Source organism: Pogonomyrmex barbatus, unplaced genomic scaffold (genome assembly GCF_055798465.1).
Source record: "Pogonomyrmex barbatus isolate J1 unplaced genomic scaffold, ASM5579846v1 scaffold2, whole genome shotgun sequence".
NCBI lineage: Eukaryota > Metazoa > Arthropoda > Insecta > Hymenoptera > Formicidae > Pogonomyrmex > Pogonomyrmex barbatus.
The window spans coordinates 138,888-155,175 of record NW_028297116.1 but is presented as its reverse complement, the minus strand read 5'-3'; the positions used below and the strand labels follow the sequence as shown (position 1 = coordinate 155,175).

General features: G+C 38.1%; 1 protein-coding gene across 2 annotated transcripts; it reads left to right on the top strand.

The window, feature by feature from the left end:
- The first annotated feature begins 3,242 nt into the window (after positions 1 to 3,242).
- LOC105426001 (allatostatin C) lies at positions 3,243 to 15,960 on the top strand. 2 transcript variants are annotated; one of them, XM_089076378.1, is made up of 3 exons: positions 3,243 to 3,448; positions 8,249 to 8,375; positions 14,342 to 15,960. In XM_089076378.1, exons 2-3 carry the CDS (start codon positions 8,256 to 8,258, stop codon positions 14,504 to 14,506), a joined length of 285 nt encoding a protein of 94 aa, XP_088932504.1. In that variant the 5' UTR covers positions 3,243 to 3,448; positions 8,249 to 8,255; the 3' UTR covers positions 14,507 to 15,960. The 2 variants fall into 2 exon arrangements, with proteins under 2 accessions (XP_088932504.1, XP_011635356.1); XM_011637054.3 differs by having other exon boundaries at positions 3,245 to 3,425.
- Positions 15,961 to 16,288: the final 328 nt, after the last annotated feature.

Genomic DNA, 16,288 nt, shown 5'->3' with positions numbered 1-16,288 from the left:
TTTATTATATATAAAATTATGTAATATTGTTATTATATGTATAATTATGTAATATTATATAATTTATCTTTTTATATTTTATATAACTCTTATAGTAATGATAATTAAAGACAAATTAATTTTAAATTATTTCCCTTGAGTTATTTACTCTTTGCTTTTACCCGAAATTTATTATTATAGTTTGTATTAGAAAAATTTTTCTCTCTGACAATTAAATAATCGTTAATCTTAAGAAAAATATCTTTTATATCATACTTACACATTTATCGTTAATCGTATTCTGAGTTTTCAAATAAGCGAAACAAAATAGGAGAATAAAACACTTTCAGTTAGGAATGTTTATATTGGAAAGAGATACCAATTTAAATATAAATTCTTACCTTATCATAGTTTGTATTCAAGAACTGGACAACTTGGAGCCAAAGTTCATCTCTCTTTATATCATACATGTATTTCTACATATGTGCTAAAAAAAAATTTGCAATAAACATCTTCCTTTCCCACAAAGACGATGATACTCTTCGTGATTGTATATTGTAATAAATGTCCTACGACAAGTATTTCTTAATAACATATCTCAATAAATATATTAATATTTTTTATTCGACATAAAAAGAGATGACATCTTCGTAATTTTATTCATAAAGAATTTATTATTAAAGTCTCAACGCGTTCATTCGTTGGGAATACTTTATTTTCTACTGCTCTCCACTGCTTTTAAGGTATCTGATTTCTTTTTGAACGACTTCGAACAAATTTTGACTAACTTAATTGACAGAATTTCTTGTAGACAAATTTATTGTTATATTTTTCTTTTTATCTATAACAAAATCAATAATTCCGTCTAAAATAATAATAAAACAGCTCGGACGATTAGTCGATTAGGGATTATGGTCAATTTAATTAATAAGAATTTAGTCAAAGTCACCCCGACGTACGTCAAAGAGTGAGGACGAGTTATGCGCCGGGTAGTCTACGATTGAAGTTCTCGATTCCGCGTGGCGCATTCCTCGCTAGAGAGAGAGAGAGAGAGAGAGAGAGAGAGAGAGAGAGAGAGAGAGAGAGAGAGAGAGAGAGAGAGAGAGAGAGAGAGAGAGAGAGGGGCAGATGAGAAGTTCCATGTTCCACCCCGACGTTCCATCGCGACGTTGGTAGCGGTGGTAAAACGATGCGGCCGAGCCGCAACCGCGATTCCTCCGCGTTAGTCACTCAAAGAATTCTCTTCCGGAAATTTGGAGCATGCAGGAACGCGTTCCTTCAGGTGCCATCGTTATTCTAACTCTTCCCTCGACCTCCTCTAATAATTATTTGAGCTGCTCTAAACCAGTTTTTCAAAGCAGTCGCCGAGAGTCTCCAGATATATCCATTTATATTCCATTTATATACACTTGATTTACAATTAGATAGCTATAAGATATATCAATAAGATTCATAAGTATTTATTCCATTTTATTAAAAACAAAAATCATAAATAGATTCATTTAAATGTAAAAACACAATTAGGAAAATAATTTTTAGATTCATTTCTTTGATAATTCTTTTGTTATAAATTCTGAATTATTATTAATAAAATATTAACTTTTTTATATAAACAATAAATTATTATAAATCAAGTGTTAAATAATTAAATTGTATCCAACTTGAAAGTTAAAAAGAGGTTATAAACATTATTTTGTGTTTTTTTGTTTATAAGAGAGTTGCGATCCAAAAAAGTTTAAAAAACGTTTTAAACAATCGGGAGGTCATTCTTTGACATGAAGAAAAAGTGTATAAAAGAAATAAATAAATTAAAAAGATAACAGGAACAATAGAATTACGCAAAAAATCTAATATGTTTATTCTCATTTATTACTCGTATTTCTAAAAAAAAAAAAAAATTCCCTAATTATTTTGTGCAACGCAATATCTGATAATTATAATATTAATAATTCAATGTTATATTTCAATATATATTCGAGACAAAATATTAAATAAATATTAAATATTAAATATTTTAATATCATTTCCTTTCGAAAATGAAAACAATTGCGCTTCAATTCTTGATTTTGTAATTGCGATTTTTAATACGTAATGATTTTTTGGAATTGATTATACGCCGTCTATTATACACAAACACGCAACCGCAATGAATAATAATAATAATAAATTTTTAAGTGTGATCTGTCGGGAATGCGATCGGCGATTCATTTGGCGAACTTTCTCGATCAGAGTAAAAGTTGACGAAAATTCACACTCAATGTTACGTGCGCATAATGGTAATGTTGATTATGTGTCAGAGAGTTAATAGAATTTTAAATTGACGGTAATTAAAAGAAAAGAGATAAAGTGTGGTAGCATCCACTTGTCTCGGAGAAAGAATTGTAGGCGCGGAGGCAAAAAAAAAGTTTCAAGCGGAATCGCTTGTTGTGGAACGACAATGTTAAAAATTAGAGGCATGTCCTTTCTCGCTTGCTACAAGAACTCGACATAAATCGAAAACGCTGCAATCAAAAAAACACCTCAAGCTCCTGGGATCTTTGTACGTGGGTCGAGACACATGTCATATGAGTAATAGAGTTTTTTAAACAAAGAGAGAGAGAGAGAGAGAGAGAGAGAGAGAGAGAGAGAGAGAGAGAGAGAGAGAGAGTAAGAGAAGCAGCAAAGATGAAATGATATCACAACTCTCTGTGATCATTACCAAGCGAATAACAACGATTAACACGTTTCTATCATGGGATTCGAGAGAGAGAGAGAGAGAGAGAGAGAGAGAGAGAGAGAGAGAGAGAGAGAGAGAGAGAGAGAGAGAGGGGCGGAGAAGTAACCAAATTTATGCGGGCTCGTAATTAGCTCGCTTACATTCCCTCTTAATCGAACACCGATCTCTCCTGCATCATTTTCCCTTGCAATTTAGTTCGCGTGTCCGCCGACCCAATTTGTCCTCGGGGATTCGACTCAACTTTCCCTTGCTGCTACGAAATCACGATGGCAGTCATCGGGGATCGCTTGAAGAAAAAAATGCCCCCGTTACGAAATCGAAAAAGCGAGCGTAAACTTATGGATCGCTCTAGAAATCTATGACTTGTAATTCCAGGAAAGGTAGAGCTATAGCGGTATCCGACAAACGGTGAGATGTGGAGATGTACTACCGAGGGGGGGGGGGATAGCGGCGAGCGAAGGGGTGTGACGAAGCGTGGGCTCTATGCGGGAAGGGATGGAGCCCACCACCGTCCGCCAACGGCACGGGGTATAAAGTGGTCGCGTGCTCCAAGCGCGGTCACTCTGTCGTAGAGACATCGAGGCGACGATATCGAGAGATCAAAAGACAAGGAAAAAAAAGAGAGAAAGAGAAAGAGAGAGAGAGAGAGAGAGAGAGACCTTTACTTACGAGTGACATCTTTCTGGGACGAGAGTACGAGAGTACCAGGCGACACACCAGTCTACACGAGGTATAAGCCCGCGTTTCCCAAAGGTATTCCCGCGCGATTTTCCGACCCGATTTTCCGTTCTGTTCGTTGTGGTTCCTTCGCGGAGAAAAGAAAATAATTATATCGATATAAATTACATCAATATTCGTATGGATATAAATCTTGAATTATATTGATGACGTAAATCAAATAAAGAGAAATGGAACGAGTTTGAAAGACGCAAATCCGCGCGCGAAGTAAGAAGAAAAGGATTTCCATAATCGAACGTTCTTTCCGCGACACTTATGATAAAACCTGAAATCCTTGGCGATTGGCAACGCGAAATCAAAATTATAATAAATTTCTTTAAAATTATTTATTTATTTATTTATTTTTCGAATCATCATAATTTTTAAGTTTGCAAATGAAAGTTTCCGAATTTTTGTACGATTCTCCAACCCAATATTTTTTATGTCGCAAAGTAATTATCAAACATAGATTAGATTAATTATGGTTATAAATTTTTTACTGGAAAGAAGCATGTAAATGTAAACTAGATAGAAAAAAATAAGATCGATTTAAAAATTAAAATAAACTTTTGTGTGTATCAATAGAGAAGGATGATCATGATCGAACGTCATTTTCTACAATAACGTACGGCAAATCGTCCCGAATATCGCGGGACCTCGGGGATATTAAGTTTAAATCAGGAGGGACTTCTCCATTATTCATCCATTCATCCTTCGAGAACACAACAAGCGAAACGAAACAGTCTCTACGCGAATGAAGTTCCCGAATTCCCATGCGACTTGCCGGCGTAATATTTCCGGTGCGCTCAGTTCCAGACGCGACAAAACGCAATTACCACGTAGATGTGAATTAAATCAATTATATAAACTTTCCGCACACGCGAGAGAGAAAGAACAATTATGTAGAAATAAATTGAATACAAATTGTGACGCGTCAACAAGTAAGCAAAATTTATAAATCGGGGCACGCGTTATTATCTGCAAATTGGGTCATTAAATTAGATTGATCGGAAGACAAATAAATAAAAAGGCGGTAGATAAACGATCGCGAATAAATGAGGGAAATGTTAAATCGTAAATTTTTAATTTGGCGGCACAACTCGCGCGCGACATCGGTAGAAAAGGACTTTTTGGCCAGACATCCTTCGGCTCGGAAGTTCGCTACGACTTAGCTAAGGCTAAGGTAAATCGAAGCGGATGCCAGATTAAAATTAAATAAGAAGGGAACATCCCGACAAGAGAGTTAGTTTTTCGCTCGACTTTCGGAGGGCACGACAAGGGTATGACAGGCGATACACGTCCGAGATGTAAGCTTCCCGAATTCCCGCACGACTTCTCTCGACTTTGTTTGCAAGTCACGATATAATTTGACCGTTCGCGTCAGACGAGCAGACGGGGACAAATTGGATCTTCTTTCGCTGGCTCTTTACCTCTCGTAATAAATACGGTCGCATCGGCACTTCTTGCACGCGAGACTCTTTCCTCGCGAAGAAAAAAGCAATACAGTACATATAAGGCATATGAGGCAATTGATGAACTTTTTCTTGTGCGATGGTAAATCGCATTTTTTTACATTCTTATTAAATTCACATATTGTCTTATATCTCGTTCGGTATTTGAGAAGATTTATCTCGATGCGTGAAATAAGCAACACATGGATTTTTATCAATTTTAATTTTGATTTAATTTATTTTATATTTTTTTCTTAATTCCTGGAGTTAGAAGAAGGTAAAAGGTAAATTAAATCGAGAATAAAATTAATCTATATATATTGATAGAAATAGACATGATGATAAAACAAATATATATATATATATATATATATATAATGAAATAATGACAAATAAATTTATAAATTAGGACGTACGCTCGCGTTCGCGATGGCAGTAGAAAAGGTCTATTTATGATCGGACGTCACCGCTGCGACAACGCATAAAATCCAGAAACAGTAAATCAAAACGGAATTGAAAAATTTTTTTTTATTATCAGTCATCACTTTTTATTTAATTTTATAACAATATCCATAGTGGCAGGAAATAAATTGACTTAATAGCGAAACCAATGACTTGGATAGATTGTTTGCGTTTCGATTAGATCAACTTTGAAGTTTTGGTATTCTAGCGATTCGTAATTTTCTTTTTTTTTTTTCATACTCGCAACGTCGTAATTTGTTCGAACGTAAGAATCTAATTCTTTTGCCTCTTTTTTTTTTACAAATCCATCGGAGAAAAGTTGCGGACGGAGAATTTTTGGAATCTCTCGAATGTCCGAGTTCGCTTCGGTTCATCGTGGCCTCGAAACTTAACTTTTAACGCGCTTAACTTGAAATTCCGCTTAACTTTGTACAAGCTTCTCCAACCTTTCCCCCTCCACCTCTCGTTCTCCATCCGAATTCTCGCCTCGCAATTACCAATTTACCAATCGTTCCTGTTTTTCGGTCGTCTACGGGATTAGCAACGAGACGCGGCGATAAATGCGGCGATATATCCGGCGACAGTTCATTTCTGCGCTCCTCGCACTCGAATTATCGCGTTGACCTTTTCTAATTAATGAATTAAATTCGCGCAAACCGCATTGTCGCCGCGGACGCTTTGTGATTCGAACGGCGGTGGCGGCGGTGGTGGTGGCCGCAACAATTATCTGATGTGCGCAACGCGACCAATAATGCGCATCGTTTGTCCCTCCAATTAGCGGATTGTGTAACGGACCACGGGAGGCGAGCTTCGCGTGGGCTTCGTTTTTCATTTAGCCCCACCCCGGCCTCTCTTCTGCCGTGCCACCGATGTATTTATAACCAACACCCCAACATACCCCCCTTTCGCCGACCTTTCATCACGCTTCGTTCCCATCATCGGGACGGCGGGAACCTTCCATATATCCTCTTGCCACTCTCTCGTATCCTTACATTTCTCGAATATGAAGCGAATCATACGGTTGCTTATTTGAGTAATACGTAATTTCTTTGTATAATTATATATTTCTTCTGATTAATTAATTATATAATTCGGCACGCAAATAAATCCGTAAGCCAGACTCGTTCAAACTCGTCTCTTGTCTGAATTAATTCTTAACTGTCCCGATGATGTCAGGAAACCGGCGTAGGATCAATTGCGATGTCTTAGATTTCTCTCGAGTGCTCGTTCTTAAGTGTAGCGTTAATTATTTTAGTCACCTTAGATATTTAGAAACGAGAGGAAGAAAAATATCGCGTGTACTTGCATTAATACTTAAATTATTCATCCATTATTTTTCCGTTTAAACATGAGTTAGAGAGCAAAGTTCAAGCTTTGAGGTCTGTGAGACTCTATGTATTTCAAGAATTAATATTATCTTCGGTACAAGCTTTTTCTGCACCCGGATACTTTTCCTAATAATTTCCGCCATGTTTGGACGTAGTCTTGCAACCTTCCTTCGATTAAAACAACTCTCGAAGCGAAACTTTTTCCAACTTGGAACAAATGGCACGCGCCCGTGATCGTTTCTTCTCTGAATATATTTCAAGATTCTTATGAATTCATCCTTCTTTCTATTAGAATTTTTTAACAAGAAATTCATAGATTTATGAATTCGCTCGTTTGGTCGCGAGAGAAAGTCACCCCGCTGAATGATTATCGTTTGATCACCAGGAATACAGAACGGTCATCTTTGAATGATTTTCTGAATAAAATAAAAATTGACAATACTCGGCAAAAAGAGTCTTAAGTGCTTAATAATCTCTTTTCTTATTTTTGAATTTATAATTATTATAAGTATAAATTCAAGATAAATGCTTATATCGCTAAACATGCCATTATTTTTAATAACGAACTTGCAATGTACCGACTCAAAACTAGGACTAAACTAGGACTAAATTTTCCCCTTAATAAATTGACAATTAAATATGATTGCCCCATCAGAAGAAAATGTTTATTATGAATAATATCAGCTTCGTCAGGATTCGAACCTGAAACCTCTCGACTATCTGCGCCGAATGTCTATCTGTTTTTTAAATTAATATCTTTTCTCTCGAAAGTACGATTTTCAAATTTTTCATTAATTATTCTATTTATTCTGGTGGAATAGTAAAATCAGAAAATTTTAAAATCCTAAAATTTTTTTAATATCAAAAAATATTTATTTAAAAACAATAGAAATGGTCGCTTGGTACATTTAATGTAATAGAAATATCGTGGTAGACATATCGTTTATGCGTTGTCGTAACTAAATGTGTAAATAACGCGGAAAGATAAGGGATAATCGTCTATTTCGTCGTGACAATTTGTAAGAAAAATAAAGAATATGTCTACGAAATAAACTTTCGAATCGAATTAGTCGGCCCATTACCGTTATTTTATCGCTATTGGCAATCGCGATCGTTCAACATTCGACGTGTTTTTTCACACGACATGCATGCGACACGTGGAACGAGGCACAAAACGTAAAATATCACCCGCCGATCGAATGTTTTGTTGACGTTAACGTTGCCAGGGCTGTCATCGTCGATGAGTGAAATTATTTTCGGTGATTTTCCCCGTTCGAACAGATATGAGATGGAAAATTCTGAATTCGTGAATTCATATGATACTTTTACAATCATTCTCGCGCTTATTTTTCATTGCCATTGACTACGAAGTGCGTTTACGTTAATATATCAAATGGGCAATTTGGCAATAATTAATAAGCGATAATAACTAGTGTAATAATATTTCACAAAGTTGACAAAATGTTTCGTTGATAATGCAAGAGCATAAATGTCACGTCATCGACAAATGACAATTATTTTCAGAATGCTTTTTTAACGAAGCAAAATTTCTGTGTCATGAGATTCGATTTAATTATTTTCACACTTATTTCCAGATTTGAAATGATGCTGTCCGTACGAAGCGCTGTTGCATTGGTGTTGATGCTCTTCATCTTGGCGGAATATTCGGGAGCGATGCCGACGACCGACAAAGATAAGGAAAGGCTTTTGAATTCTGTGGAAGTAAGTAAATCCGTTTGTCATTCGTCTGTTTTAATTCGAATATAGTCACTTGGTTTTTTTTTACAATTATTATTCGAGATGTTTTTTCAGGAATGAGATTTCAATTAAATTCTTATTATTTATTAATAATACAATAATGTTTAATAACAATATATATTAACGATATATTATTAATTATTTTTCGTTTTATTATAGTTAAGAATATTATTAATATATATATATATATATATATATATATATATATATATTTATTTACTATTTTCTGAAGAAAGAAGTAGAAACCAATGGAATATTAAACAAACAGAATAAGCAGATTGAGATAAATCTTGTTTTTCTTTTTGCTGCTGAGATTGAAAAATCCAAGTGACTATCCCAGGTTTGATGACTACGCTCGACATTTATAATTCTCCTTTTAAGGAGCGATTCCTTAATATTAAACCGATGTTTGATCAACAAAATGAATTTCGAAACTTTCGAACTTGTACAACGATAAACTCCGCGAACATTCACGCAATGTTTAAAGTCTCTCTCGATTGAGAAACCGTTCTTGGATGTATTTTCCTCGTTTGAAAAATGAATTCGAGAACTGAAAAACCGGCGATCGAGAAAAACGGCGATGAATTAGAGCTTCCGAATTCACACAAAATTCCGAATACGTGGCATCCCTGAAGTTCGGCTCGCGTGGGATCGTAGGGCCGATGGAAAAAAAAATCTGGGCCGCTCGAGAGCTCGTCAAAGTCTGGTTTTTCACATGACACGTAAAAAAATGAAAAACAAGAAAAACGAGGGCGAGAGGGGTGGAGAGAAGAGGAGAGGGGGCAAGGGGAATAAAGCGAGAAGGGTAAGTCCGCGTTTGTTGGATTTTTCCCTCCAAGGACTTCCGATCTGGTCGGATTGACCGAGATCGAGCAAAATGGACGCGGTGAGGGGGTCCGCCTGACAGCTGTCAGAAACGTCTTCCTCTTCCTCGCTTTGTAATCGAATGAGGCGAGACGAGGCGAGACGATCGGAAACGGATATAGCTGCCGTGATGCTCGCGCGAAAGTTTGCCGACGTTTGCCACGGCACTTCCGACTTCTCGTGATTCCTTTGCGTCACGATCGAGGTTAGATCCCGTCGAGGGTGCATCCGAATTGACAATCGGATGCGGCGATTCGCTATATTTTCTTAAAATCTGAAAAAGTACCCGCAAAATTCCGCGGACAAAACTCGCTCGCTCGTGACCGCGATGCAAAGGCAAAGTTGTTAACGTCAAATGTCAAAGTTACAATGAGCTATTCAGCATGATGACCCGTTTGTTAGGCAAAGGATTAAAAACGTGGTTGGGCGTTGCGTAAGTGTTGAACTTTCTTGAACCGACTTTGAGGAAAAGAGTCGAGAGAGAGAGAGAGAGAGAGAGAGAGAGAGGGAGGAAGGAAGAAAGAAAAAAAAAGGAAGAGAAAAATGAAAAAGAGACCTGGCCTTCTTGCAAGAGTCGCGACTACGTCGTTATTGCGCAATTCGTCTTTGTCATTCCCCTCATTTCTTTCGGGATCGCCACGCATGATTTAAAAATTTCGCTTGGCGAGTTCTTTATACGATCATAATGGAAATCCTGGCCTGGCGATCCCGTTTGGAAGAGGCGGACGTGGGGGGGTGAGAAAAGAAGTAAGAAGAACGTGAGAGGAGCGTTATTTAAATGTCGCGAAACTGTCAGTCAAAGAACGCAGCGTCGTGAATTCATTCGGTAAATCGGTACGTTGTTAGTGTCCGATTGATTTCCGGGAGACTTTCGTAAAAGAGGAATTTCCACGCCGCCTGCAGCATCCCGATCGCACACGGAGCGTCTCGGTCCAGATTCCCATTACAAGACGACGCGGACGCGGACGACGGCGACTCGATATACGTACATAAGGGCGCGCGCGAGAGGAAGCTTTATGAAAACGTTGATGCTTTTTTCCGAGCTTCCCATCTGCAACGCGCGGAATAAACGGTTCGGAGAAATTGCGTTGCGCGTTGCGTAACTGCGCGTCGCAGTCCCTGAATTGCAAATGAGATAGAACGGGAGGACGGGGGGCGGGGAAAAAAGCACGTAGGAGGCGACGCCGAGACGGGGACGAAGAACGTCGTCGTTCGTTTAACCATCAAATCGAAAAAGAAAGGGAGAAAGTAAAGGACAACCGCCGCTTGTCTGTCTTTTCCCGTCCTGCGAACGGTACGGCGCACCGCGCGCTTGTAAAAAGTAATAACTCGTTCGACGTCATTTACGTCATTTAGATTCATGTTTCGTTTTCCGCTAGAAATGGAAGGAAATCGCGTGAAAAACAGAAAAAAGGAAAACGAGAAAAGGAAATATATCTGATCGATATATATTTGAATATATATTCGCATTTGTGAATATTGATATTTATTTTTTTATTTTATTTTCGTTTTTATTTATTATTTATATCTCGTTGGCGTATCTAGTCTCGCGGAAATATTCCCGCCCCGAGGCAGAAGGATATTCAAAGAGAAGTTGGAAGATTGTCTCGTGCAAAATTAAAAAAGGAACCGCGAATTTTTCAGCTGCCTCTCGCGGCCGCGTTCCATTCGAACGCGAATTCTGTCGTCGCGACTGCGTCGGGCCGTAAAGATAAGCGCAAAGACCGCGGAAAGTAGGAGAGCAAAGTAATCAAGAAAGCGCGGAAGTGGCGGCGGCCAATAAATCCGCAAGTCGCAAACCGGTAATCGATAAAACCGCCGTCGCCGGCGACGACAATCGGATTTTTCCGCTCTTTTCCGCGCCCGTTAAAACCTGCAAGCGCGGGATTTAACGACGTCCATCCCTCCGGTTTATCTCCACCTTCGCATCTTAATTCGGATGGAACGTTTACCGCTAAGTTTTAAAAGATTCCACGTAAGGGTTCCTCCACAGAGCAAAGGATCGAGAAATGTGAGGAGACTAATGGGAGAAGAATTCAAGGGAGAAGTATATTATAGAAGTTATATTGGCGTAGAAATTTTACGATGGTCACGCGATCCGAGGAGAAAAAGTCACTTTCCAAATTATATTGGTCAAACAGTTAATTAAACAATTTTTTTTTCCTCGAGGAGCCGAAGGCACTGCGCACTTTCATTCTTTTTTTTTTTTTTTTTTTTTTTTTACTATTCGTCATACCTTCGATTTTAGTCAATTTCAACGCGTATATTACACGAGTAACTCCCTTTTGACATTTAAACCGGGAACTCCGCGGAACGTGCGCCAACTATTTGACCCGCGAAAGTTTTGTAATAACCGGATTGCATAAAGCGTTGTAATTACGCGTACGAAGGATTGACGCGGAGGAAGACGTGGAGAGGAAACGATTCGAGAAGATTTCCCACGAAATCATGTGATTTCACGCGAGACAACCTCCTTGCAATACCTTGCAATTTACCGTTGAGACTCTACTCCCTCGCGATTCTCTCGCATCTCTCGCTTAGATATTTCGGAAAAAAATGCCGAGTTGAGTTTTCCTAAAGTGTTCCTAAAATTTTCGTCATATGGGAAAATAATTTTAGACCCTCAAAATAATTAGGATGCATTAATCAATAAACAAATTCGGAAATTCGCGATGTATACTGTTATTAATTATAGTATATGTATAAAAAAGAGAAATAATAAGAGAAATAACCATTAATGTTTCTGTGTTCTTTAAAAATGTCATATGTTATTTTTAAAAAAATAAAAAAAAGATAATAGTTTTTATTAGAGACTGAAAAAACACAAAAAACTTCGATTAATAACCAGTGAACTTTAATAATTGTACTGATAAACGATTAACGTACAGATTTCCCTTTTATAAGAAAATACATATTTTTAGTAAATATAACTTAAATATATATTTAGTTAATTTGTATTAATCTAATGTATTAATCTATTAATCTGAATATCAAACCTTTACCTAAATTTATCTGAATATATCTGAATATCAAAATATCTTTTATCTATTATTATTTAATAAAATAGAGTACATATATTTTTTCTTAATATAATTACATTTTCAAATAAAAAAAATATTAATTCTGTATGAAAATTAGACATATACTTTGAGAAATATACTTTGCAATTTATTATTTTGAGATTTTATTATTTAATATTTTTCTTAAACAGTCATTTATTCATGATGATTCAGCGATTGGTGAATCAGTGATCCTATGTAGAACGCTTAAGCATGATGATATAATAAAAATTTGTTTATACTTTAGCAACTAATTTATTGCTCTAATAAAATTGTTTTGACAGTCTAATAAAATTATTTTCAGAATCGTATTTGGTAATAATATAAATTCTTAATTGTTTCAGCCAAATGAATTGTTGATTGTTTTTTTCCGTTTGTTCAATGCATCGATTTTTATTTTTATTTACGGAGAGGGAAGGGATCATGTTTCCGTGATACAACTCGGAAGGAACAGATGTGATGTTTTAGTTACATAATCGAAGGAAGAAGCGGCGGATGGAGAGTGAAGAGATCGGAGAGTCGCCACATCTCCGTGTATTTTCTGCTCGACGGAATTCAATTCAAGGGGCCGGAACCGCGTGCGTTTATCGCGTTAGATTCTCAATTTCGCTTAATCAATCTGTTCGCATGAATTATGCGCGCGAGCGCGCGGGGGGGGATGCGGCAATCGCGCGGCAAACGTGGCAGCGCTTTGCCTTTTATCGCGACAACGGGAAAAGCTGAAATAAATGTCAATCGAACCGTATACAAATTGCAGCCATCGACAATAAATACGATGGTTCGCTCTCCCCCTCCTCCTCCACCCTCCTTGCCCTCCCGACGACACAGTTTACGCCCCATTATTACGTCGCCCCATTATTACGCATTACGAAAAAGCGCGCTCGCTCTCGTTCGCGATGCGCCGCGAGCGTGTGCTCCTCTACTTTTTATTCGAAACATTAACGGTGGGATAATCGTGTTTTTACATACGTAGTCGTGTTTCTCCGTTCGAAATCAACGTTAAAATCGTGATGTATCGGATACTGCAGTATCCGGGCGACGCCAAACTGGCTCGGTCTCGGTCGCGTCTGAATTATTGTTTATTTTATCGTTGGCCGCCGAAATTATAGCTCGAGTGGGCGCTGATTAGAAAACATTACATATACGACTGCGAAATTAGTAAAATAAAGAAACATTTACCCGCGGTAGACTTTTCGCTTTTATTTTATTTTTTTTAACTTTTCTTTTTCAGAAAGATTTTTTTTATTTATCGTATGATACAGTCGAGGGGAAAAGGAGATACGTCTCTCCTCGGTTTGTGTAAATTTTATGTGCTTTTTTTACCCGCAGAATTATATTTCGAAACAACCGATTGTAAAATACAACTGCAAAATTATCAAAATAAGGAATCATTTATCCGCGATAAATATTTCCTCTTTATTTTTTTTTAAACTTTTTCGCTTTGTGAAGATTTTTTTTATTTTTTGCACAATGTAATCGAGAAGAAAGCTATGTCTGTCCTCGGTCTACGAAAATTTTATTGTGTTTTTTTTTTTTTACCTTTAAAATTACATCTCGAGAGAGCGCCGATTGGAAAGTACAATTGCGAAGTTATCAAAATAAAGAATCATTTACCCGCGGTAAGCTTTTCTATTTTTTTGAGATTTTTCCTCTTTATGGAGATCTTTTTGTCTATAAAAAGTGAAGCAATCGAGAGATGCAAAAAATATATTTGTCCTCAGTCTACGTTTTGTCGTATCTTTTTATTCCCTTTTGCCTTTTTCATTATTTTCAGATCTATATTTGACCAACCTTTAGATACTTTCGCAAAATCACTCTTTCCGCGTACATTCGTAGAGTAGAATAAAATATGCAAATGCAACTGCACTCGCAACGTAAAAAGACGTAACTATAGCAAATTAAATTATGACGCGCGCGTCAGCTTATTCCTCGGCAAAAGAGCACGTTAGCTTTCCGAAAAAAGGAAAAAAAAAAAAAGAAAACTAGCCAGACTTGTACTTGTTTCAGCTGATGGACGACGACGGCAGAGTCGATACAGCCCTGATGGATTACCTGCTCGCCAAGCAGATCGTGAAGCGCTTCCGCAATCAACTGGACATTGGCGATTTACAGCGCAAGCGGAGCTACTGGAAGCAGTGCGCCTTCAATGCCGTGTCCTGCTTCGGTAAATAGGCGCGTAGCAGGACGAGGGTAAAGCCGGGCGAGAGAAGCGCAAGAGAAGATCGCCACGTACACGTTTAACGCCGGAAAGTTTCGAAACCCCGCGGACGCGCGGGAAAATTTTACGGACGGGCTCGCAAATTCGCCCGCGAACAAAAACAAATTCGCCCGCGATTCGACAGGATATTATTTAAAACGGTAACAACGATTATAATTTAGCTATTAAATTATACGAAGGTGAATCGCGTATTCCCCGGCAGAGCGCCTCGCGCGTATAATCCGTTTAACAAATAATTCGACATATAAAATAATAGCCGCACAACTGTAAAGTATTTAAGCGCGAATAATCCGGTTTTAGCGGAGAGACTTTGTGACGCCGAAATACGTTTGGCGATGAAAGGCGTCCCGGCGCTCCGATAATGCTCCGATTAAAAAAAAAAAAAGAATCAATCTCAATTAATTTTAATAAACGCACAGTCTGGCATAATTTTGCGCATAAATTAATTCACCGGAAATCAATTCTCATCGGCTGTATCGCATCCCTGCGCAACGCGTAACGCGTAACGCAACGGTAACGCGCTCGCTGAAGCTCCGGAGCGAAGAATATAAATTACGAAAGAACGAAATTGGTCGGAAATGAGCAACGCGAGCGCACGGTGAACACGGCGACAGGGGGGACGAGCAAATAAATCTCTTTGCTAAAACACGGCGATGTAAATTTGAGAATCGGTTCTTTCCGAGAATTCCATTTCTCTCGACGATCGCACTCCCCGCGCGCACATACACAACACACACACACACACACACACACACACACACACACACACACACACACACTTCTTCCGCCACACTCTCTCCGCGGCGGGCGCATCTGTCTCGAAACTTTCCGGCACGACGACGCGCATGACGAAGAAAGAGAAAATCCTTCCTCTCATCCCCTCGCAACTTGTCCGATCTTAAAGCTTTCAAGATTAAAGTAGCTGCGAAAGTCACTACGGCTATTTTTTTCGACAACTTCCCTTTTGCATCGCTCCCCGCTCTTCGGCAAGCGCGCGAAGCGAGAAGAAAAGAGAAAAAAAAAAAGAACGAAAGGTGAAAATGGAAAAAAATGAGGCTAAATCCAAAAAATCCAAATCCGGCGAATCGCGATAACGAGATTAACGCAACACAGAGGGATGTAATCGCGGGATACATATCAGAGGAGATACCACGTGCCAAGTTTGATTCTTCTTTCGTGTTGTAAACCTACCGGCCACCAACTAGCGCTGTTTGCCACATCGCGCGACGTTTACACATATACATATACATATACATATACATATACATATACATATACATATACATATACATAGAATATAAATTACATGTTGAATTAATGCGTAATCTCATTTGCCTGTTGTCAATGTGTCTCGCCTGTACACGTCACAGAGTTCTATGAATGATTAAACTATTGTAATTGGCCTCTCGATCGTATAAAATATTTGCCACCCCCATCCGCGCCGATTGATCCCGATCGCGCGTACATCTCGGTCGAGGATGTCGCGATATGTGAATTTAATTCGCCGTGACGTCATTTATCGCATCCGTGCCGCGGTTCTAGGTTTAATCATCGAGATACCACTTAGCGAATTGCGCATATCTAATTCGTTTAAACGTAAATGAGAGCACGGGAAACTCGTTAGCTGTTTTCCTCGAGTTAATTCTCATTAAGATTATCCTAATTATTTTATTGTCTCGCACAAGCGATTCGTTTCCGCGAATAACAGTACTCATAATCTTCATCTATTCATCTAT